Source organism: Heptranchias perlo, chromosome 40, assembly GCF_035084215.1.
Source record: "Heptranchias perlo isolate sHepPer1 chromosome 40, sHepPer1.hap1, whole genome shotgun sequence".
Lineage (NCBI taxonomy): Eukaryota > Metazoa > Chordata > Chondrichthyes > Hexanchiformes > Hexanchidae > Heptranchias > Heptranchias perlo.
In genome coordinates this window covers 14,684,720-14,709,269 of record NC_090364.1, presented here as the reverse complement: position 1 = coordinate 14,709,269, position 24,550 = coordinate 14,684,720, and the positions used below count along the sequence as shown (strand labels likewise).

Genomic DNA, 24,550 nt, shown 5'->3' with positions numbered 1-24,550 from the left:
CAGGCACCTCAGCCACCTAAATGAAGCAAGGTTAAAATTGGCTCTTGTTCTGAGGGCTCGGCTGAAGCATCCCTGGAGTTGTGCACACGCTCCAAGGTAAACTGCAGAGTGGTGATGTCGCGCAAGTTGACACTACACAAGCTGGAAGCAGACTCCTCCATACTTTTAGCAAGGGTGCTGATACTCCTTGGTAGACATTCTAATACCTTGTATAACTGCTTGTGAGACAAGCAGTTTTCTTTTCATAGATGGGCCCCTGAGTCCGCATCTCAGTCCTCCTCAGCAGAGCTGGGGGAGGACTGTCTAACCCACCAGGGGTGCTAATCTTTGTGCTGGTGCTTGAGAGGAATGGAGTGCATAATGGTGCTTCCTCAGGATTGTCCTCCTCCGAGGCCTGCTCCTCTGGAGACACTTGATGCTGCGAAGGACCTAGGAAAAAAAGTGAAAATGGACTGGAGTTAGCCTGGCACTGACAACTGGACGGTAGCAGATGACAGGCTCTACAATGCAGCTTGATGTTGTCAAGTTGGCTGAATGCACATTTTTCTGAGGTATATGAAGGGGTACAAGTACTAGTCAGAGACCCTGTTCAGATAATCCCCCAGCCTTGAAATCTCCAATGCGGACGGCTCTCAAGGGGCCACTGATGTCGAGAGTTTGCTGTTCCTGCTCGAAGAGGATCATGATGCTGGGTGTTCCTCTCCTGGTCTTTCTCCGCTGCCTTGTGAAATGCCCCATTTTTTCCTGCAAAAAGAGAAGGCAAGAGCTAGTGAGTGGCTACTGAAAAAGAGTGCACATGTGTGAGGTTTGTTTATTGTGCTATGCTGAGAGGGAGAAGAATCAAGGTGCAAGAAGTGAAAGTAAGTGGCTGGATTGTGAAGTGAGGAAGAAGCCATCAAAGGAGTTCCGTTTCTACAACAGCCACCATGTGAGAAGAGAATGTTGTTTGTGGTTGTTGTGAAGCCAATAAGCAAGAGGTGAGTGTGTGTTTGGACTGAGAATGAGAGGTGCTATAGTGCGCCCATGTGATGGTTGGTGAAGGATATGATGCAGGGAGGACTTGTTCAGAGTGCTGGGGGAGGGAGAAGGACTGTTGTCATGTGTTATTGAGAAAGTTGTTGAAGAAAGGAAGAGTTGTGCTCACCTTTGCTGCTCATCTCGGGTCACTGAAACATTTCCTGCATTGAACCAGGTCTTGGAAGTCATGCTCCTGAAGCTGTCGAGCTCAGCCACCTCTCCCCAGGCCTGGTAAACATCCATTTTGGATATCTTCCTTCTTTAGTAGGAAAGAGAATTTCCCTCAGCTCTTCGACCAGGACCTCCAGGGAGGCTTCAGAAAATTTGGGGGCTTTCTTCCAACTCATCTTCCATCTTCCAGCACTAAAAGGCTGCAATGTCAGTAAAGCAGCTGCAACCTCCCTTCAAGAGATACATTCCCACTTTAAGTAGGCATCTGGAAGCCTGCCAGAAATTATGCACAGAAAGTTGCGAGCTTCCTGTTTCCGACACGAAAGAATAGGAAACCCGCCATTCAAATTTTGATGAAGCCCAAAAGTTATACACCTGTCCCACCCTCGTCCCACCCCAACCCTGCTCCATGTTACAATCCAATCCTTTATTTTAGACTGAGAAAAAAAGGTGGATGAAAATTTTGTCAAAAGGCGGAAGTTTTATCTATTGTAGGTTCTCCTGACTGGTGATTCAGGATTGGTTATTTCTAACTGAGAGCTTTCTAACTGCTTTCCTCACTTTTGATTCACACCTTCCTTACCCCTTCTGTTCTGATTTGCTGTTATTTTACTTTGAGGCAATCATCAAAGTGGGACAGCGAAAGTGTGACATCAAAAGTGTGACCAGAAGAAGTAAGTGTGATAAACAGAAACAAGATTTTTAATACATTGTACAGAGATGTACTAGCAGATCTCCCATGGCACTGACAATGGTAAGTCAGATGATAACAGTGTTCTGTAAGGACAGGAGGGTTATTTCATGTAATGCACAATGCTACAGTGCAGCTATGTCACTTTAGATCACATAGTCTAACTGTTTTTAAGTAAACGCATGCTGAGATCACTCAGAGTTTAATTGTTGCTTTGTGAGAGCTTTGCAGGTTGGAATGTGCTAGTCAGTTTCAGGCTGCACCTCCGAAATACACATCAGGTTAAGATTGCTTTACGCATAATAAAATGTGACATCTTCAGTCATCGCTATCCAGGAAAGTACAAGGTGGGTGAAGACAGAATCGGACTTGGTTGTGATGTCCCCACTGTAAAATAGCCTGCAAACACTCACTGCCAAGGTTCACACATGAATAATGTCCACATTGTTGGGGTATCAGAAAATGCCCGGCACCCAAGGAAGCATTTCACAGCAAGTAGGGAACGCCATCAGGAAAGAATGACAAGTGGGGATAAAAATTACTTAGAAAAAATAAATAAATTAAAATGTGTTTGTGAATATAAACTTTTGAACGGAAATAAATAAAACACAAAAAAACTATTGTCCTTCCACTTTTGGGACCTGCATCTGAATCTAAATGGATTAGATGGGTAGATTTAAACTATCGGATGGCTGACCAGCAGAGTGTGCTGGCTGGACGCCTGATCTGCCAGGTCGCTTTGAGGGCCGGGTCTCATTAGCATGCTGCTGGCGAGCTGCAGGTGCCAACTGGCCAATATTGGATGGCCCAGAGGCCGACCCAGCTGTCAGGAAGATAGGTGCCCGGGGTGGGTGGGGGGGGGGGCGCGGAGAGGAACGATCACAGAAGTGGGGGAGTCTAGGGCGACAGCAACCTACGTTATTCTTCTAGAGCCCAAAGAAGCGCTCCTGTTCCTCCTGGCCATACAAAAATAATTCTAACCTTACCTTTCTGGTACGTTTTCAGTTGTACCGCCAGTAAAACTGAGCGAAGGATGCATGGCGCATGCACCACCTGGTTGTCTGCCAAAATCGCAATCGGGATCCTGTGTGTCATAGGACCCCGATTTGCATGTTAAAAGGACCTACTGCCTGAAACAGGTGGGCACTCCAGGCTCCCAGCGGAAGCTCCTCTTGAGGATAGCTGGCCAAGTTGATATCTGCCCAAGATTGTCTTCTCCCTCTTACCAGCTGTAACGGTTGTAAGTGAGTTTGTTCAGTTTTAACTCAGTTCCCAATAGGCACAAGTCTCCCGTACAAAAATGTCCCTAATTCGGTATTAATTGGCTGTCTTACTTAGAGACCACAAGAGGTTTAGGAAATGTATCACTGTTGCAGTGTTGTTCTTCTGCACCTGGCATTAATCACATCACTATGGCACAGTAGAAGAAAGCAGTGAAACTACCCACTGGTCTGCCAGATCTGGGAATTCTGATAATGCATGGTAGATTAGAAAAGTGTTCCTTTCCCCCGTCCTGAAGCCTCATCTCAATATTTGTGGTATGGCCTTATGTCTTTCTCTGAATACTCACCATACTCCTGTATCAACTTCTCTGCGAGGAATGGGATGGCGAGTAACAGTTTACCCAGCAGCGTAAATATTGGTAAACTCCTCCTCATACTGTTTTTTTCTGACAACTGGAAAAAAGGAGAAACAGGGTACCAACAATTTTTAAAAGATATCTCTAAGCCCAATTTTTCAATTCCAGCAAAAATGACTGAACTAATTTATGATACAGGCTTGCCTGTACCGACAGCTCAAGAAGGGCTTTTCCAGTTTTCCTTCACCCTCTGCTCCAAATTCCCACTCTAGCCAAATTCCCGTTTTAGAAGTACTGTTCACACTTTGTTCCCACCTCACTCTAGTGCGCTCTCCACTCTGGCTAATTATGTTAAGTAGCCAGCAAACATGTTAATAACATGATTTGCAAGAAATTTACTTGAAACAATAAAATATTTTATAAATATATTAGTAAAAAGAGAATTGTTAAAAGCGAAGTGGAGAGGAGAGGATCGGCAATTTGTAGGTGATGATCAAAAAATGGCAGAGGTATTTTATAAGTAATTTGCATTGGTGTTCCAAAGAAGTATATCGGAGGGGAGGTGAGTCCTGAAATGATTGAGAACGAGATATACAATACTATGATGGATACATGGAAAATTTTTAAATAAGTTAGTACGGTTAAAGGAAGACAAAGCGCCAGGGCTCAACGGGATACATCCTAGGATCTTGATGGAGATGAGAAAGGAAATTGCCGAAGCCCTAGAAATCATGGCACCAATTTTAACCGTCCCCACCTGGTGGAAACCGAGCCGGGGGGGGGGGCAGTTAAAATAACAGGTGTCAGTTACCCCCACCGATCACACTTCCTTCTCGCCGTCTCCCCATCTTAACCTGCTCTTTCGAGCAGGCAAGCAGGACACCCACAGGAAGGAAGTGGGGTCCTGCTGAGGCCTACCCAGTGATTTGTTACGAGGCAAGGATCCCGAATGCTTTTTTTAAAAACAGCTTTATCACCTTCAAAGATTTGTAATGTGAACTCTGTTCCTGCACCCCCTTTAAAATCATACCATTTAGTTTGTACTGCCTCTCCTCATTTTTCCTTCCAAAATGCATCACTTCACACTTCCCTGCATTAAATTTTATCTGCCATGTCTCTGCCCATTTCACCAATCTGCCCACATCCTCCTGAAGTCTGCTACTATCCTCCTCACTATTTACTACATTTCCAAGCTTTGTGTCACCCGGAAACAACTCCAGGTCATTAATATATATCAAAGAGAATAGTGGTCCTAATACCAACCCCTGGGGGACACCACTGTATACTTCCTACCAGTCGGAAAAACAACCATTCACTACTCTCTGCTTTCTGTGTCTCAGCCAATTTCGTACCCTCGCTGCCACTGCCCCTTTAATCCCTTGGGCTTCAATTTTGCTAACAGGTCTATTATATGGCACTTTATTAAAACGCCTTTTGAAAGTCCATGTACACATCATCAACTGCACTACCTTCATCAACACTCTCAGCTACACTAAAAAAACTCATTCAAGTTAGTCAGACACGATTTGCCTTTAACAAATCCATCTTGGCCGTCATTTATTAACCCATGTTCTTCCAAGTGACAATTAATTTTGTCCTGGATTATTGTCTCTGGAAGTTTCCCCACCACCGATGTTAGGCTGACTGGCCTGTAGTTGCTGGGTTTATCTCTCTTCCCTTTTTTGAACAGTGGTGTAACATTTGCAATCCTCCAGTCCACTGGCACAACTCCCTATCCAAGGAGGATTGAAAGAATATGGCTGCAGCCTCTGTTACTTCCACCCTTACATGCTCCTGGCCGGTCTCCCATTTCCACCCTCCATAAACTTGAGCTCATCCAAAACTCTGCTGCCTGTATCCTAACTCACACCAAATCCTGTTCACCCATCACCTCATGTGCTCGCTGATCTACATTGGCTCCCTGTCCGGGAACGCCTCAATTTAAAAATTCTCATCTTTGTTTTCAAATCCCTCCAAGGCCTCGCCCCTCCCTATCTCTGTAACCTCCTCCAGCCCTACAACCCTCAGAGATCTCCACACTCATCCAATTCTGGCCTCTTGCGCATCCCCGATTTTAATCGCTCCACTATTGGCAGCTATGCCTTCAGCTGCCTAGGCCCTAAGCTCCATAATTCTCGCCCTAAGCCTCTCCAACTCTCTCTCCTCCTTTAAGACACTCCTTAAAACCTACCTCTTTGACCAAGCTTTTGGTCACATGTCCTAGTATCTCCTTTTGTGGCTCGGTGTCAAATTTTGTTTTGATAATGTTCCTGTGAAACACCTTGGGACATTTTACTACGTTAAAGGTGCTATATAAATGTACGTTGTTGTTAGTAACCCAGGGCGCATCCCATCTGAACTGTGTGACTTTTCTACCTCGAGCACTGTTAACCGTTTTAGTTCCTTCCTTTTTATTTATTTTTATCCTTTCCAATTTCTCTACCCACTCCTCCTTTACTGTGATATTAGCAGCATCCTCTTCTTTAGTGAAGACAGATACAAAATATCCATTAAGTACCTCAGCCATGCCCGCTGCCGCCACCAGAAGATTTCCTTTTTGGTCCTCAATCAGCCCACCTTTCCTTATATCTTTATAAGAGACCTTTGGGTTCCTTTTTATGTTACCTGCTAATCTTTTCTCATACCTTCTCTTTGCCCCTCTTATTTCCTTTTTTCGGTTTTCCTCTGCACTCTCTGTATTTAGCTTGATTCTGTATTGTATTGTATTATGAACTTGACATTTATCAGAAGCCTCATTTTTCTGTTTCATTTTAACCTCAATTTCTTTAGTCATCCAGGAAGCTCTAGCTTTGGATGTCCCTCTTTTCCCCCACATAGGAATGTGTCTAGTTTGTACTCAAACTATCTCCTCTTTGAAGGCCTCCCATTGCTCATTTGCTGTTTAACCTGTCAATCTTTGTTTCCAATCCACCTGGGCTAAATCCCTTTCCAACTCACTGAAATTAGCCCTCTTCCAGTTAAGTATTTTCACCTTTGAATGTTCCTTGTCCTTTTCCATTGCTACTCAAAAACTAATGATACTGTGATCACTGCTTCCCAAATGCTCTCCCACTGAAACATGCTCCGCTAGCCCCACTTCACTCCCCAGAACCACATCCACCACTGCTTCCTTCCTTGTTGGGCTGGAAACATAATGATCATGAAAGTTCTCTTGTACATATTTCAGGAATTCCTCCCCCTCTTTGCCCTTTACACTGTTCTTTACCTAGTCTATATTAGGATAATTGAAGTCCCCCGTTATCACTACTCTATTGATTTTACATCTTTCTAAAATTTGTCTACAAATTTGCTCCTCTATCTCTTCCCCACTATTTGGTGGCCTATGCAGCAGTGTAATAGCTCCTCTTATGTTCCTTAACTCTAACAAAATAGACTCTGTCTTTGAATCCTCAAGCACATCATCCCTTTCCAAGGCTGTAACAGTAAGAACATAAGAAATAGGAGCAGGAGTAGGCCAATCGGCCCTTCGAGCCTGCTCCGCCATTTAATAAGATCATGGCTGATCTGATCCTAACCTCAAATCTAAATTCATGTCCAATTTCCTGCCCACTCCCCGTAACCCCTAATTCCCTTTACTTCTAGGAAACTGTCTATTTCTGCTTTGAATTTATTCAATGATGTAGCTTCCACAGCTTCCTGGGGCAGCAAATTCCACAGACCTACTACCCTCTGAGTGAAGAAGTTTCTCCTCATCTCAGTTTTGAATGAGCAGCCTCTTATTCTAAGATTATGCCCCCTAGTTCTAGTTTCACCCATCCTTGGGAACATCCTCACCGCATCCACCCGATCAAGCCCCTTCAGAATCTTATATGGTTCAATAAGATCGCCTCTCATTCTTCTGAACTCCAATGAGTAGAGTCCCAATCTACTCAACCTCTCCTCATATGTCCGCCCCCTCATCCCCGGGATTAACCGAGTGAACCTTCTTTGTACTGCCTCGAGAGCAAGTATGTCTTTTCTTAAGTATGGACACCAAAACTGTATGCAGTATTCCAGGTGCGGTCTCACCAGTACCTTATATAACTGCAGCAATACCTCCCTGTTTTTATATTCTATCCCCCTAGCAATAAACGCCAACATTCCATTGGCCTTCTTGATCACCTGCTGCACCTGCATACTGCAACAGTATCTTTGATTAATACTGCCAACCCCCTCCATTTTTTTCCTTCCCTGTTTCTCCTGAATACATTGTAGCCAGGAATATTAAGTGCCCATTCCTCACCTAGTTTGAGCCGGGTCTCCGCTATTGCCACCAAATCATAATCCCACGTGGCAACTTGTGCCTGCAGCTCACCAACCTTATTTGCCATACTCCATACATTTACACACATGCACTCCAAACCCACCTTAGTCTGCCTTGCATTTCTCCCGTGTGTTCATCTCTCCTAGTCCTCTGCACCTTGTTTCTGCTCTCTGATGCTTCATTCTGGTTCCCCTCCCCTGTATTTCTATGTGTTTAAAATTATTTTTATAATGGCAAACTTTCCACCAAAGGAAATACCAATTGTATTTTTCAATAGGATGTGCTGTACTCTATTTTAATACCGTTTTCAGCTAATTATTATCATTATGAAAATATTGTGACATAATTCCCATCTATGCAATTACTGACCTGTTTCTGGCATTCATCCAGCACACAGCACACAAACTGCTCTGACTTCAATTCTGCAGTAAGAAGTACGAGAACTGAAGGAATGCAAAAGCATTAGCCATGTTGCTCAATGAATTGCTTTCATTATACTTCACTAAGGCATGACTTAGTGAGGCTATACAAGAACTGCAAATGTACTTCAATGACAATGCAATAGGCTACAAACACTCTTACATATGGGATCCATCTGCACTGACTGAAAATAAAATTTAATCTACATATTATAATTATGCATCATATAATTTAGATAATATACATAATTATATATATTATTACCATATATATATATATAGCACTGTGCAGATAATTCCCATTTATAAATGTGTTCTGATTTTTAAAAACTGTAAATGTGTTTTAGAAATAACTAGTTATTTATGGAAGCTGTCTTTCCTTATTATACTACATGAGGAGCTGGAGCACAGCTGTCAGGGAAAATCCAGACAGATTTTCTGATCTGTAATTGAGCCAGGATAAGGAAGCTTTGTCCTTGATGCTTAAGTAATTATACTTAGTCAAAGCATGAATAGATATACAAAGCAAGGACAAGATGTTAATCAATATTTGTCAAGTGGTTCTATGCACAGCATGTACCATTGTATCTTTGGACTTGATTGACAGTTCTGTTTTCACAGGCTTTTTGGAATGGAATATATACTGCAGGTTTTCCTCAATATCTTTAAGTTGTGAGAGCACAAATTCATTGCTGGACTCCATGCAGCAGGCAGGAGTATTACCTCATCAAGCACAAATATCACATTGAAAAGACTGCTTCTTCCAAAAGTCTTGCAGATTATCAGACTGCGTAAGAAAAACATTCTGGATAAATTACTTGAAATTCTCATGGCCTGATTTTACCTTTATTGTTTTCTAAGTATCTGTACCTCCGGTAACTTGCTGTATCTTTCTGCTACTGCATAATGATTTCACTTGTACGTAAATCTAATAGTTTTACCTTGAACATGAGGTTCTGCCAGTGTGGTATATTCCAGAAATGTCCAATCTTTTGAAGGTAATGGCCAGATATATGTTTTTTTTATTATTCGTTCATGGGATGTGGGCTTCGCTGGCAAGGCTAGCATTTATTGCCCATACCTAATTGCCCTTGAGAAGGTGGTGGTGAGCCGCCTCCTCGAACTGCTGCAGTCCATGTGGTGATGGTTCTCCGACATTGCTGTTAGGTAGGGAGTTCCAGGATGTTCACCCAGCGATGATGAAGGAACGGCGATATATTTCCAAGTTGGGATGGTGTGCGACTTGGAGGGGAACGTGCAGGTGGTGTTGTTCCCATGTGCCTGCTGCCCTTGTCCTTCTAGGTGGTAGAGGTCGTGGGTTTGGGAGGTGCTGTTGAAGAAGCCTTGGCGAGGTGCTGCAGTGCATCCCATGGATGGTACACACTGCAGCCACGTTGCGCCGGTGGTGAAGGGAGTGAATGTTTAGGGTGGTGGATGGGGTGCCAATCAAGCGGGCTGCTTTGTCCTGGGTGGAGTCGAGCTTCTTGAGTGTTGTTGGAGCTGCACTCATCCAGGCAAGTGGAGAGTATTCCATCACACTCCTGACTTGTGCCTTGTAGATGGTGGAAAGGCTTTGGGGAGTCAGGAGGTGAGTCACTCGCCACAGAATACCCAGCCTCTGACCTGCTCTTGTTGCCACAGTATTTATGTGGCTGGTCCAGTTGAGATTCTGGTCAATGGCGACCCCTAGGATGTTGATGGTGAGGGATTCGACGATGTAATGCTGTTGAATGTTAAGGGGAGGTGGTTAGACTCTCTCTTGTTGGAGATGATCATTGCCTGGCACTTGTCTGGGGTGAATGTTACTTGCCACTTATCAGCCCAAGCCTGGATGTTGTCCAGGTCTTGCTGCATGCAGGCACGAACATCTTCATTATCTGAGGGGTTGCGAATGGAACTGAACACTGTGCAATCATCAGCGAACATCCCCATTTCTGACCTTATGATGGAGGGAAGGTCATTCATGAAGCAGCTGAAAATGGTTGAGCCTAGGACACTGCCCTGAGGAACTCCTGCAGCAATGTCCTGGGGCTGAGATGATTGGCCTCCAAAAACCACCACCATCTTCCTTTGTGCTAGGTATGAATCCAGCCACTGGAGAGTTTCCCCGATTCCCATTGACTTCAATTTTACTAGGGCTCCTTGGTGCCACACTCGGTCAAATGCTGCCTTGATGTCAAGGACAGTCACACTCACCTCACCTCTGGAATTCAGCTCTTTTGTCCATGTTTGGACTAAGGCTGTAATGAGGTCTGGAGCCGAGTGGTCCTGGCGGAACCCAAACTGAGCATCAGTGAGCAGGTTATTGGTGAGTAAGTGCCACTTGATAGCACTGTCGACAATACCTTCCATCACTTTGCTGATGATCGAGAGTGGACTGATGGGGCGGTAATTGGCCGGATTGGATTTGTCCTGCTTTTTGTGGACAGGACATACCTGGGCAATTTTCCACATTGTCGGATAGATGCCAGTGTTGTAGCTGTACTGGAAGAGCTTGGCTAGAGGCGCAGCTAGTTCTGGAGCACAAGTCTTCAGCACTACAGCCAGGATGTTGTCGGGGCCCATAGCCTTTGTTGTATCCAGTGCACTCAGCCGTTTTTTGGTATCACGTGGAGTGAATTATTGTCTCTAAATTTTTCCCCACCACCGACGTCAGGCTGACTGGCCTATAATTGCCGGGTTTATCCCTCTCCCGTTTTTTTAAACAGGGGTGTAACATTTGCAATCCTCCAGTCTACTGGTACCGTCTCCATATCTAAGGAGGATTGGAAGATTGTGGCCAGAGTCTCCAAAATTTCCACCCTTACTTCCCTCAGTAACCAAGGATGCATCCCATCTGGACGAGGTGACTTTTCTACTTTTGAGCACTGCCAATCTTTTAAGTTCCTCCTCTATTTTTATACAATCCAATATCGCTACTACCTCCTCCTTTACTGTTACAATGGCAGCATCCTCTTCTCTAGTGAAGACGGATACGAAGTATTCATTTAGTGCCTCAGCCGTGCCCTCTGCCTCCACAAGAAGATCTCCTTTTTTGTCCCTAAGCTGTCCCACACTTCCTTTTACTACCCTTTTACTACTTATGTATATAAAAGACTTTTGGTTCTCTTTTATGTTAGCCGCTAATCTATTCTCATGCTCTCTCTTTGCCTTTTTATTCCCTTTTCTAGATCTCCTCTGTACTTTCTGTATTAAGCCTGATTCTCTACTGTATTACGAACCGTACATTTGTCATAAGCCTCCTTTTTCTGTTTCATTTTAATCTCAATATCTTTAGTCACCCAGAGTAACAGGAAGTATGTTACTTCCTGGCTACAACCATTGAAACAAAGTTCCTAGCACTGCAACATGAATCATGTAGCACAGTAGTACTGCAGTATGAATCATAAAGCAATCAACATTACCTTCAATCACCAGGTCCAATGTGACGTTGTCTTCAACATTTCGTAGCATATCTACAATTAACATAAAGTATAGCTGTTTAAAAATCAAATAACAAGACCTACACTTTTGAATGACTACAAAAAAATTTGAATATACTGGAACAGTAAATCACCTAAAAATATTCTTGTCTGTAGAACCAATAAAACTAATGGGCCAAATTCTCCTGTGAGCAGCGAACGAACGGTACCCACCGTTTGTTAGACTTGCACTTGCCCATAGACTTTCATGGGCTTTTGCACGGCAAGTTCCTCTCATGGGATCGATCCAACGTGGCACCCTCTCCCAGGCATCTGGGACCTGTGTGAATGGGGCAAGCAGCTGCATATCCCCTTAACCAATTCATAGAGAATCATAGAATCATAGGAAGGTTATAGCACAGAAGGTGGCCATTCAGCCCATCAAGTCCACGCCGCTCTATGCAAGAGCAATCCAGCTAGTTCCATTCCCCTGCCCTATCCCCGTAGCCCTGCAAATTTTTTCCCTTCAAGTACTTATCCAGTTCCCTTTTGAAGGCCATCCTCAGGCAGTGCGTTCCAGATCCTAACCACTCGCTGTGTAAAAAAGTTTTTCCTCATGTCACCTTTGGTTCTTTTGCCAATCACCTTAAATCTATGTCCTCTGGTTCTTGACCCTTCCACCATTGGGAACAGTTTCTCTCTAGCTACTCTGTCTAGACCCTTCATGATTTTGAATACCTCTATCAAATCTCCTCGCAACCGTCTCTGTTCCAAGGAGAACAACCCCAGCTTCTCCAGTCTATCCACGTAACTAGAGCCCTTCATATTCCTGGAATCATTCTAGTAAATCTCTTCTGCACCCTCTCGAAGGCCTTCACATCTTTCCTAAAGTGCGGTGACCAAAACTGGACATAATACTCCAGTTGTGGCCGAACCAGTGTTTTATAAAGGTTCATCATGACTTCCATGCTTTCGTACTCTATACCTCTATTTATAAAGCCCAGGATCCCATATGCTTTTTTAACCGCTTTCTCAACCTGCCCTGCCACGTTCAAAGATTTGTGCACACATACCCACAGATCTCTGTTCCCGTACCCCTTTTAGAGTTGTGCCCTTTAGTTTATATTGCCTCTCCTCGTTCTTCCTACCGAAATGTATCACTTTGCATTTTTCTGCCTTAAATTTCATCTGCCACGTGTCCGCCCATGCCATGAGCCAATCTATATCCTCTTGAAGTCTATCAATATCCTCCTCACTGTTTACTACCCTTCCAAATTTTGTGCCATTTGCAAATTTTGAAATTGTGCCCTGTATACCCAAGTCCAAGTCATTAATATATATCAAGAAAAGCAGTGGTCCCAGCACCAGCACTATTCTCTGTTTCCTGTCACTAAGCCAATTCTGTATCCATGTTGCTACTGCCCCCTTTATTCCATGGGCCGCAATCTTAATGATAAGCCTACCATGAGGCACTTTATCAAACGCCTTTTGAAAGTCCACATACACCGAATCAACTGCATTGCCCTCATCTACCCTCTCTGTTACCTCATCAAAAAACTCTATCAGGTTAGTTAAACACGATTTGCCTTTAACAAATCCGTGCTGGCTGTCCCTAATCAATCCACACTCAACCAAGTGACTGTTAATTCTGTCCCGGATTATCGTTTCTAAGTTTCCCCACCACTGAGGTTAAACTGACTGGTCTATAGTTGCTGGGTTTAATTAGATTGAAGTATGTTAATAAGCAGCGCAGAGTCAGAACCAGGAAGTGTAAATTAGAATAGTGAATTCAATGTAAAATCAGGTACAGAAAGCGAAATAAAGAGAGGGTAAGAAATATTAAATTAAGCGACAAAGATACAAGAGACAGAAAGAAAAAATAGAAAGATAAAAATTAAATTTTTTTAAATGTCCAACAACAATTAAAATCTGAAGGAATATGACTCCACACTTGTAAAAGTTAATTTTCAGTGCCAGAGAGGTTGTTTGGCAGTCATTAAGACTTACCAAGCCATTAAAAGTGCACTTAAGCTTAAAATGACTTGACGTACCTTTTTTTTGGCAAGATTAGTTCATATCCATCAGGTCAGTGCAGTCCACTCATTTGAACTGGGAGCCAGCCGATGAGATGTCGTTCTCACGGAGTTTACGGAGGAGGGTCGCATCTGGTATAGCAACTTCCAGATTTCCGCGTTTTACTGTGCATGTGCCATTGCTGGAAGTCGCTTTACCAGATGCACAGAAATAACAGTGAGCCCTGTTAGCCACGCCATTATTTTCACAGGAAAATCCGGCCCAATATATTATTCCATTCTAGAAAATGTTCACACTTCAAAATAATTTAAAATTATAGTAATTATAATCATGGGAGAAATCTCACCATGTGTAGTACAGGGATGTTCTTCTGAGGCTAGGACTAAGGCATATTATTGGGCAGGACAGGGTGCATTACTCTGTATCTAACCATGCTATCCTTGATGCTGATACTGGTTACCTGACATAGAGTTGAATTCCCATTCCATTCCATTCCATTCCAGTGACACCCCTCACCTTGAGTGCAAAACAATTACAAAAAAAATTACATGAAATTGTGTTGTTATTCTGAAATCACTTAAGCCTTACCCAGCAGAGTGACTATGAAGTGAATGCACACTCGAGCATCCACCGATAGCAGTTCGACCACAGTGCACGGGAATCTTACCAGAACATTCCGGAAGCAAGCCAGCGCATACTTTTTGCGAACAACCTGAAAAGTAAGCAATAGTTAGATCAGTACAAAACAACATGGAGTTAAACACTAGGAAAATTTGCTGGCAGTGTCACCATTCGGGGTTGTCTCAAAATTTCTCAGCTACCCTAAAAGTTTAATGTTTTATATGGATCTTGACCCTTCAAAATAACAATGAACATTAACTTACAGCAACAGAAATGAATTCTAGTTTTATATCTATTTACCAGCATTGTTCACAGTGAGTCAGAGGATACGTTGTTATATAATAATAGTGGTGTTTATGCCATGTAGGGGATAACATCAAGGCTACTGATTTACATCGGCTGATTAAGTCAAGTTTCATTTTTATTAAATGGTACCTCGGATTCTTACCGGTGCTTTGGGATTAAATTTCACGCCTATCCATTATTCTGTGAAAACCTTAAATTGAGCCTTAAGATAATCCAGTACCAGTTTTAAAGCCGAGAATACATAAGATGGTATGCAAGGTGTATCAGCTGGAGTTAGACATAAAATATTTAGCAGTAGTAGATAGGGAAGTGGGGTTTGCTACACTGGAGAAGGTCTTAGGCTTTGGTAGCCCTAGGGAATGGTCCTGGACTTTGGCAGAACCGAGGTGGGGATTCTGGAGTTTAGCTACAGTGGTGAGGCTGCTCAGATTGCCTTTGGTCTGGCATCACTGTGGAGGAACAACCTGGGGTTTGGCAGAACTTGGGAAGTGGAAAGTGGGGTTTGGGTCGTTGGTGGCTTTCTGATGTCTGTCAGCAGCAAGGGGAGGGGAGGGGGAGGGGGAGGGGAAGCGGGAGTGCAGGGGCCTGTCAGCAGTTGAGGAGGCAGTCCAGGTATAGCAGGACTGGCTTATAACTTTCTAAGAGATTGCTGCATATATAAAACTTGGGGGTAATTTTAACCTAACCCTCTCCCAAGAGAGATGTAAAACAGGCTGCCGATTTGCATTCACCCATTTATGCTATAGCACAAAATCGAAATGATCCCGCACCCACCGCTGTGTATGCGTGCATCTCTCAGCTTAATGAAGTTTATAGAGTACCAGTCAATCTCCCGTAGCATTGTATAAATGGAGACAAGACCAATTGTAGTCTTCAGATGAAGCACAAATAAAGAGCAAGAGATAATTGGACCAGGACGCACGGATGCAATTCAGTCCCCAATTTGAAGTCATAATTCTGTCCTTATGTTTCTTCTTTGATTATAAACTCCTATGTCCACATTTATAAAGAAAACGGCCAATATAAACTTGTCATACTGTAATTATACCCTCCTGTCAGTGCTGGCCTGCAATGCCACCATTGGCAGGAAAGTATATTGACAGTGTGACAAGTTTACATAGGCAGTTTCCATCATAAATGAGGACATAGGAATTTCTAATGGAGAAAGTTGCCAGAAATTGAGCGTAGACAGAAGGGCTTAGAAATTGGATCGTACAGTGCATGTTTTTTAGGCAAGAAACAGGCACTGATAGCTCCAGTGTGGTGTGCACGCTGTCATTCCGCACTGGGTATGCGCTATGCATGCTGCGGTCAGTTTTCTTCTGTACACCTGTGGATGTGTAGATGCTATATGCCCACCCTTTAGCATATATCCCTTTGGAGGGGGGTTGCAACAGCAGACTAAATAGGACTCGGTGTCAGCCGTGGCTCAGTGGTTGCACTCTCGCCTGAGTCAGAAGGCTTTTTTTTAAACTTACCTGAATATGCAGCAAGAGTGCTCCTTCTGGCTCCACATTAAAATTGCAGGCCCAGCTTCTCTAGTCTTTCCAGATAACTGAAATCCCTCTTCCCTGGTATTATCCTAGTAAATCTCCTCTGCACCCTCTCCAAACCCTTGACATCTTTCCTAAAGTGTGATGCCCAGAATTGAACACAATACTCCAGCTGAGGCCTGACCAGTGTTTTACAAATGTTTAGTATAACTTCCTTGTTTTTGTTCTCTACGCCTCTATCAATAAAGCCCAGGATCTCATGTGCTTTTTTTAACAGCCTTCTCAACTTGTCCTGTCACCTTCAAAGATTTGTGTATGTGCACCCCTAGATCTCTCTGTTCCTGCACCCCCTTTAAAGTTGTACCATTTAGTTTATATTGCCTCTCCTCATCCTTCCTACCAAAATGAATCATTTCACACATTAAGTTTCATCTGCCATGTGCCTGCCATTCTACCAGTCTGTCTATGTCCTCCTGAAGTCTGCCACTATCCTCCACACTACATTTCCAAGCTTTGTGTCATCTGAAAACTTTGGAATTATGCCCCCTATAACTAAGTCTAGGTATTTAATATATATCAAAAAGAGCAGTGGTCCTAATACCAACCCCTGGGGGACACCACTGCATACTTCCCTCCAGTCCGAAAAACAACCGTTCACTATTACTTTCTGCTTTCTGTCTCGCAGCCAATTTCGTATCCTGCTGTCACTGCCCATTTAATCGCATGGGCTTCAATTTTGCTAACAAGTCTATTATGTGGCACTTCATCAAACGCCTTTTGAAAATCCATATAGACCACATTAATTGCACTACCTTAATCAACCCTCTCCGTTACTTCAAAGAACGCAATCAAGTTCGTCAGACATGATTTGCCTTAAACAAATCCATGTTGGCTGTCATTTATTGACCCATGTTCTTCCAAGTGACTTCATTTTGTCCCCGATTATGCTCTCTAGAGGTTTCCCCACCACCAAGGTTAGGCTGATTGGCCTGTAGTTACCTGGTTTTTCTCTCTCCCCTTTTTTTGAACAGGGGTGTAACATTTGCAACCCTCTAGTCCTCTGGCACCACTCCCACAGCCAAGGAGGACTGAAAGATTGTGGCCAAAGACTCCGCTATTTCCACCCTTACTTCACTCAGCAACCTCGGATGCATTCCATCTGAACCAGGTGACATTTCTACCTTGAGCACTACCAACCATTTAAGAACCGTCTCTTTATCTATTTTTATCCTATCCAATTTCTCTAGCCCCTCCTCCTTTACTGCAACATTGGCAGCATCCTCTTCTTTAGTGAAGACAGATGCAAAGTACTCATTAAGTACCTCAGCCATGTCCTCTGTCTCTACAAGATTTCCTTTTAGGTCCTTAATCAGCCCCACCTTTCCTTTGAATATCCTTTTACTCTTTATATGTTTATAAAAGACTTTAGTGTTCCCTTTTATGTAACCTGCTAAACTTTTCTCATACGTTCACTTTGCCCCTCTTATTTCCCCTTTCAGTTCTCCTCTGCACTCTCTGTATTCAGCTAGATTCTCTACCGTTATAATAACCTGATGTTTATCATCAGCCTTTCTTCTGTGTCATTTTAATGGAGGGTAGCTCGGCTCGAAGCAATACAAAAGTACGGTTAATGTGCCCCTTTTAACTTTATTCTGTTGTTTTTCTTCACTGACATTTGGGTTGTCATTAACCATTGTGCTAATACTTTCTTTTTGCCTCCAGCATCATGACTGGCAAAAGGTTTCCCAATGGAAATCCTCCTATTTAAGGTACCTGAAAAAGCAGGACCACTGAAAGCTTGCTTCACAGGTCAAGTTGCACAGGTGTGGATGTGTAGATGCTATATGCCCATCCTTTAGCATATATCCCTTTGGAGGGAGGTTGCAACAGCAGATTAAATGGCACTCGGGTCAGCCGTAGCTCAGTGGTAGCACTCTCGCCTGAGTCAGGAGGTCGTGCGTTCAAATCCCACTCCAGGGACTTGAGCATAAAATCTAAGCTGACACTCCACTGCATTAACAAGGGAGTGCTGCACTGTCGAAGGTGCCGTCTTTCAGATAACAACAATAACTTGCATTTATATAGCCCCTTTAAAGTAGTAAAATGTCCCAAGTCACTTCACAGGAGCGTTATCAGACAAAATTTGACATCAAGCCACATATGGAGATATCAGGTCTGGTGAAGAGGTAGGTTTTAAGGAGCGCCTTAAAGGAGGAAAGGGAGGTAGAGAGGCGGCAAAGTTTAGGGCGGGAGTTCCAAAGCTTAGCGCATAGGCAGCTGAAGGTACGGCCGCCAATGGTGGAGCGAAGAAAATCGGGGACGTGCAAATGGCCAGAATTGGAGGAGCACAAAGATATCGGAAGGTTGTTGGGCTGGAAGATGTTAGAGATAGGGAGGGGCGAAGCCATGGAGGGATCTAAAACAAGGATGAGAATTTTAAAATCGAGGCGCTGCTGGACCGGGAGCAAATGTAGGTCAGCAAGCACGGGGTGATGGGTGAACGGGGCTTGGTGCAAATTAGGATGGGGCAACAGAGTTTTGAATGAGCTCAAGTTTACGGCGGTTGCAAGGTTGGAGGCCAGCCAGGAGAGCATTGGAATAGTTAAGACCAGAGGTAACAAAGGCATGAATGAGTGTTTGAGCAGATCAGCCACGGCAGGGGCAGAGACAGGCAATGTTACGGAGGTGGAAGGAGGCGGTCTTGTTGATGGAGAGGACATGGGGTCGGAAGCTCAGTTCAGGGTCAAATAGGATGCCAGGTTACGATCGGTCTGGTACAGCCTCAGACAGTGGCCAGGGAGAGGGTTGGAATCGGTGGTTTGTGGTGGGGGCCGAAGACAATGGCTTCAATCTTTAATTGGATGTTAAACCAATACCTGCCATCAGGTGGATGTAAAACATCCCTGGCATTATTTCGTAGAAGAGCAGGGGTTCTCTCCTCGGTGTACTGGTCAATATTTATCTCTCAACCAACACCTTAAAAACAGATTATCTGGTCATTATCACATTGCTGTTTCTGTGACGTTGCTATGCGGAAATTGGCTGCCACGTTTCCTACATTACAAGCCACTACACTTCAAAAAGTACTTCAATGGGACATCCTGAGGCCGTGAAAGGCGCTACATAAATGCAAGTTCCTTCCTTCTGTGTGACTTATTACACTGACAGCTGTACAACACTAGAGAATATATTCAATCAACACCATAGTGCTTTCTGATTTTTGGCACCTTAAGAACTTTAGCTAATTGTGAACAACTTCTAGGTGCTACCAGAGTGGCTGAGGTAGAGGGGATGGCCGACTGCTCTATGCAGTGAAACCACATAGGACTGAGGTGGTTGGAGTTTACATAGAAGTGCATAGGATTTACAGCACAGCAACTGGCCATTCAGCCAAACCCGGTCTACATAAGAACATATGAACATAAGAAATAGGAGAGGAATAGGCCATACGGCCCCTCGAGCCTGCTCCACCATTCAATAAGATCAAGGCTGATCTTCGACTTCAACTCCACTTTCCCACACGATCCCCATATCCCTTGATTTCTTCGGAGTCCAAAAATCTATCAATCTCAGTCTTGAATATATTCAACAACTGAGCATTCACAGCCCTCTGGGGTAGAGAATTCCAAACATTCACGACCTTGAGTGAAGATATTCCTCCTCATCTCAGTCCTAAATGTCCGACCCCTTATCCTGAGACTATGCCCTCTAGTTCTAGACTCTCCAGCCAGGGGAAACATCCTCTCAGCATCTACCCTGTCAAGCCCTCTTAGAATCTTATATGTTTCAATGGGATCACCTCTCATTCTTCTAAACTCCAGAGAGTATAGGCCCATTCTACTCAATCTCTCCTCATAGGACAACTCTCTCATCCCAGGAATCCATTTTGTGAACCTTTATTGCACTGCCTCTAAGGCAAGTATATCCCTCCTTAGGTAAGGAGACCAAAACTGTACACAGTACTCCAGGTGTGGTCTCATCAAAGCCCTGTACAATTACAACAAGACTTCCTTACTCTTGTACTCCAACCCCCTTGCAATAAAGGCCAACGTACCATTTGTCTTCCTAATTGCTTGCTGTACCTGCATGTTAACTTTCTGTGTTTCGTGTACAAGGACACCCAAAATCCCCTGAACACCAACTTTTAATAGTTTCTATGTGGATTAATTAAGGAAAGCCAGCACGGATTTGTTAAAGGCAAATCATGTTTAATCAACATGATTGGGTTTTTTGATGAGGTAACACTGTGGGTCGATGAGGGCAATGCAGTTGATGTGATGTATATGGACTTCCAAAAGGCATTTGATAAAGTGCCACATAATAGGCTTATCATCAAAGTTGAAGCCCATGGAATAAAAGGGGCAGCGGCAGCATGGATACGAAATTGGCTAAGTAATAGGAAATGGAGAATGTTGATGAATGGTTGTTTCTCAGACTGAAGGGATGGTGGTGTTCCCCAGGGGTCAGTACTAGGACCATTGCTTTTTTTGATATATATTAATGACTTGGACTTGGGTGTACAGAGCACAATTTCAAAATTTGCAGATGAAACAAAACTTGGAAGGGTAGTGAACAGTGAGGAGGATAGTGATAGACTTCAAGAGGACATAGACAGGCTGGTGGAATGGGCGGACACGTGGCAGATGAAATTTAACGCAGAAAAGTGTGAAGTGATACATTTTGGTAGGAAGAACAAAGAGAGGCAATATAAACTAAAGGATACAATTCTAAAAGAGGTGCAGGAACAGAGAGATCTGAGGGTATATGTGCACGAATCTCGAAGGTGGTAGGGCAGGTTGAGAAAGCGGTTCAGAAAGCATATGGGATCCCAGGCTTTATAAATGGAGGCATTGAGTACAAAAGCAAGGAGGTTATGATGAACCTTTATAAAACACTAGTTCGGCCACAACTGGAGTGCTGTGTCCCATTCTGGACACCATACTTTAGGAAGGATGTGAAGGCCTTAGAGAGGGTGCAGTAGAGATTTATTGGAATGATTCCAGGGATGAGGGACTTCAGTTACGTGGATAGACTGGAGAAACTGGGTTTGTTCTCCTTAGAGCAAAGAGGCTGAGAGGAGATTTGATAGAGGTATTCAAAATCATAAAGGGTCTAGACAGAGTAGCTAGAGAGAAACTGTTCCCTTTGGCGGAAGGGTCAAGAACCAGAGGACATAGATTTACGGTGATTGGCAAAAGAACCAAAGGCAAATTGAGAAAAAACTTTTTTTTTACACAGCGAGTGGTTATGATCTGGAATGCACTGCCTCAGGGGTGGTGGAGGCAGATTCAATCATGGCTTTCAAAAGGGAATTGGATAAGCACTTGAAGGGAAAAAATTTGCAGGGCTATGGGGATAGGGCGGGGTAGTGGGACTAGCTGGATTACTCTTGCAGAGAGCCAGCACGGACTTGACAGGCCTCCTTCCGTGCTGTAACCATTCTATGATTCTCACCATTTTAAAAAATTCAGTTTTTCTCTTTTTCCTACCAAAGTGAATAATCTCATATTTCCCTACATTATACTCCATCTGCCACCTTCTTGCCCACTCACTTAATCTGTTGCTATCCCTTTGCAGACTCTTTGCTTCCTCCTCACAGCTTACTTTCCCACCTAGCTTTGTATCATCAGCAAACCTGAATATATTACACTCGGTCCCCTTCATCTAAGTCATTAATATAGATTGTATAGATTGTATTAATATAGAATAGCTGAGGCCCAAGCACCGATCCCTGCAGCACCCCATTAGTTACTGCCAACCCAAAATGACCAGTTTATTCCAATCTCTGTTTTCTGTCCATTAAACAGTCCTCAATCCATGCTCATATTACCCCCAATCCCATGAGCCCTAATCTTGTGCAACAACCTCTTATGTGACATTTTATTAAATGCCTTTTGAAAATCCAAATATACTACATCCATTGGTTCCCCTTTATCTACCCTGCTAGTTACACCCTCAAAAACCTCTAATTGAATTGTCAAACATAATTTCCCTTTCATAAAACGGTGCTGACTCTGCTTAATCACATTATGATTTTCTAAGTGCCCTGTTACTACGTCCTTAATAATAGATTCTAGAATTTTCCCTACTACTGATGTCAGGCTAACTGGCCTATAGTTCCCTGTTTTTTCTCCCTCCTTTCTTGAATAGCAGGATGACATTTGCTACCTTCCAATCCATAGGGACCGTTCTAGAATCAAGGGAATTCTGGAAAACCAAAACCAATGCAGACACCTCTTTTAAAACCCTCAGATGTAGGCCATCAGGTCCAGGAAATTTGTCGACTTTTAGTCCCACTAATTTTTCTAAAACTTTTTCTTTACTAATCTTAATTACTTTAAGTCCCTCCCCCTCATTAGACCCTTGGTTCCCCACTACTTCCAGTATGTTTTTTGTGTCTTCTACTATGAAGACAGATATAAAATATTTGTTTAATGTCTCTGCCATTTCCTTATTCCCTATTATAATTGCTCCAGTTTCTGCCTCTAAGGGACCCACGTTTACTTTCTTCCTAATCTCTTCCATTTTATATACTTGTAGAAGCTCTTACAATCTGTTTTTATATTTCTTGCTACTTTGCTCTCATATTCTATTTTCTCCCTCTTTCAATTTCTTGGTTATCCTTTGCTGATTTCTAAAACCCTCCCAGTCCTCAGGCTTACTATTCTTTTTGGCAACATCGTAAACCTCTTCTTTTAATCTCATACTATCTTTAACTTCTCTAGTTAGCCACAGTTGAATCACTTTTCCTGTGGAGATTTTATTCCTCAAGGGTATGAATATTCGTTGACAATTATGAGTTATTTCTTTAAATGATCTCCATTGCTTATTTACCATCATATCTTTTAATCTAACTTCCCAATTTACCTTAGCCAACTCGCCCCTCATACCTACATAATTGGCCTTGTTTAAATTTAAGACCCTAGTTTCGGATTTAACTACATCACTCTCAAACTCAATATGAAATTCTATCATATTATGATCACTCTTCCCCAGAGGATCCTTTATTATAATCTTCATATAGACTGAGTTTGCCCAGTCTATATGAAGATTAAAGTCTATAACAATGTTTATGCTCCACACAAGCTTCCACCCACCCTACTTCACCTAAACCTATCAAGTTTCTGGCAGCTACCATCCTGAGTGGAACCAGCAAGTTGCATCTCCAATTCAGTGAGTGGGTGCCACGTGGCTGCAGTGCAGCCTCACCAACGTAGGCTCCCACTGCTGCTCTTCCAAGAAGCAAAGACAGATGGGAATCCCCAATGGGAAACTCAATGAGTCCTGTCTGAAAAGGGTTTAAATGTCAGCCTCTCGGCAAATGGCACAAAGGCAGATGGTGGAAACAGCTGAAAAACAAAAAAAATCCTATAAGACAATACAGTAGTTAATAGCAACTGAATAAGCTTGACCCTTTAAACTTATTTCCGTCTTCAGAGTAGCATCTAGCCACTCTAGACACCAGCTTTATACTGGTGTGATTAAGACTCAGCATAAAATAGGCAGAAATGACAGGAAATGTGGCACATGACATCACCCTGTCAATACCTCCTCACTTACGTGCACCCACCCAAAAATGGGAAGGCACTTATGCCAGAAATTACAGCATAAAATTAGGCTGTATTTGAAGTGGACATGAATCTGGTCTATCCAACCATGCCATCAAGCCCAATTCTGTTATTCTGCTCACCTGACGTCCACACAGTAGACTTTTGCAGCTGGCAACCCTGACTAATTTTACCCCTTACCTAAACCAAGGGCGCGAGATTAATTCTAGAATTGCAAAGCAATAGCTCAGTTATCAGCCAATCACCAGTCATTTCCATGAGGGTTCTCCCAATTTCCCACCATAACTTTAGCAGAACATCGTCAGAAACCACACAGAAATGGGGTAAACAGCCGATCAAGAAAGCCCCACAGAAATTCTACCCTATAAGTCAATATTTTAGCATGATTTTTTTTTCTTATGTTACAGTGAGAAAGAAAGATTAATATTACAGTTTTACAAGTTACATTTACAATTAATACACCAATTACAATAATATATTTTTTGCTTTCTTACCGATATCGCGTTTTCCTCCACCATCTCTATCACACAGGCAACACACAACAGCTGCTCCCTATCCTGCAGCTCCTCTCTGAACCGCAGAGTCCAGTGTCCATCATGCCGGAAATGAATCCGCTCGCATACCACATTCCAGTTGTCAGAACTGGACTCCTCCATTTGGCACAATGGTTTCCTTCACTAACAAAATAATGATTTAATTAAAAAAGGTGATTTAAAAGGCTCGTATCATCTTAAACTTTCAATATTGGCTGTTAAAAAAAATTAAATCGAATTAAAATGCTAACTCATCTGTTTCAAAATCATTTTTTCAAGGGAATGTTTTGCTATCTGAACACTCTTGATAACCCGGGGTTCATACCACCATTTATTCAGCACTCACTGCTGATAAACGACTTTCACATTCCCAATAATCTGGCCCTCGCATACCCAATAATCCTCCACCACATTTTTAAAATCCCAATTTAATACTTCCGGTAACCTCCCCAA

General features: G+C 43.1%; 1 protein-coding gene across 1 annotated transcript in view; it reads right to left on the bottom strand.

Moving 5' to 3' along the window:
- LOC137305428 (meiosis inhibitor protein 1-like) overlaps positions 1–24,220 on the bottom strand; it is a 195,981-nt gene extending 171,761 nt beyond the window's left edge. The window contains exons 1-5 of the mRNA XM_067974254.1: positions 24,059–24,220; positions 14,165–14,288; positions 11,546–11,596; positions 8,092–8,165; positions 3,450–3,555 (exon numbers count right to left, since the gene is read on the bottom strand). Coding sequence (XP_067830355.1) covers positions 3,450–3,555; positions 8,092–8,165; positions 11,546–11,596; positions 14,165–14,288; positions 24,059–24,220 — 517 coding nt within the window. The remainder of the gene's footprint in view (positions 1–3,449; positions 3,556–8,091; positions 8,166–11,545; positions 11,597–14,164; positions 14,289–24,058) is intronic.
- Between the last annotated feature and the right edge of the window lie 330 nt (positions 24,221–24,550).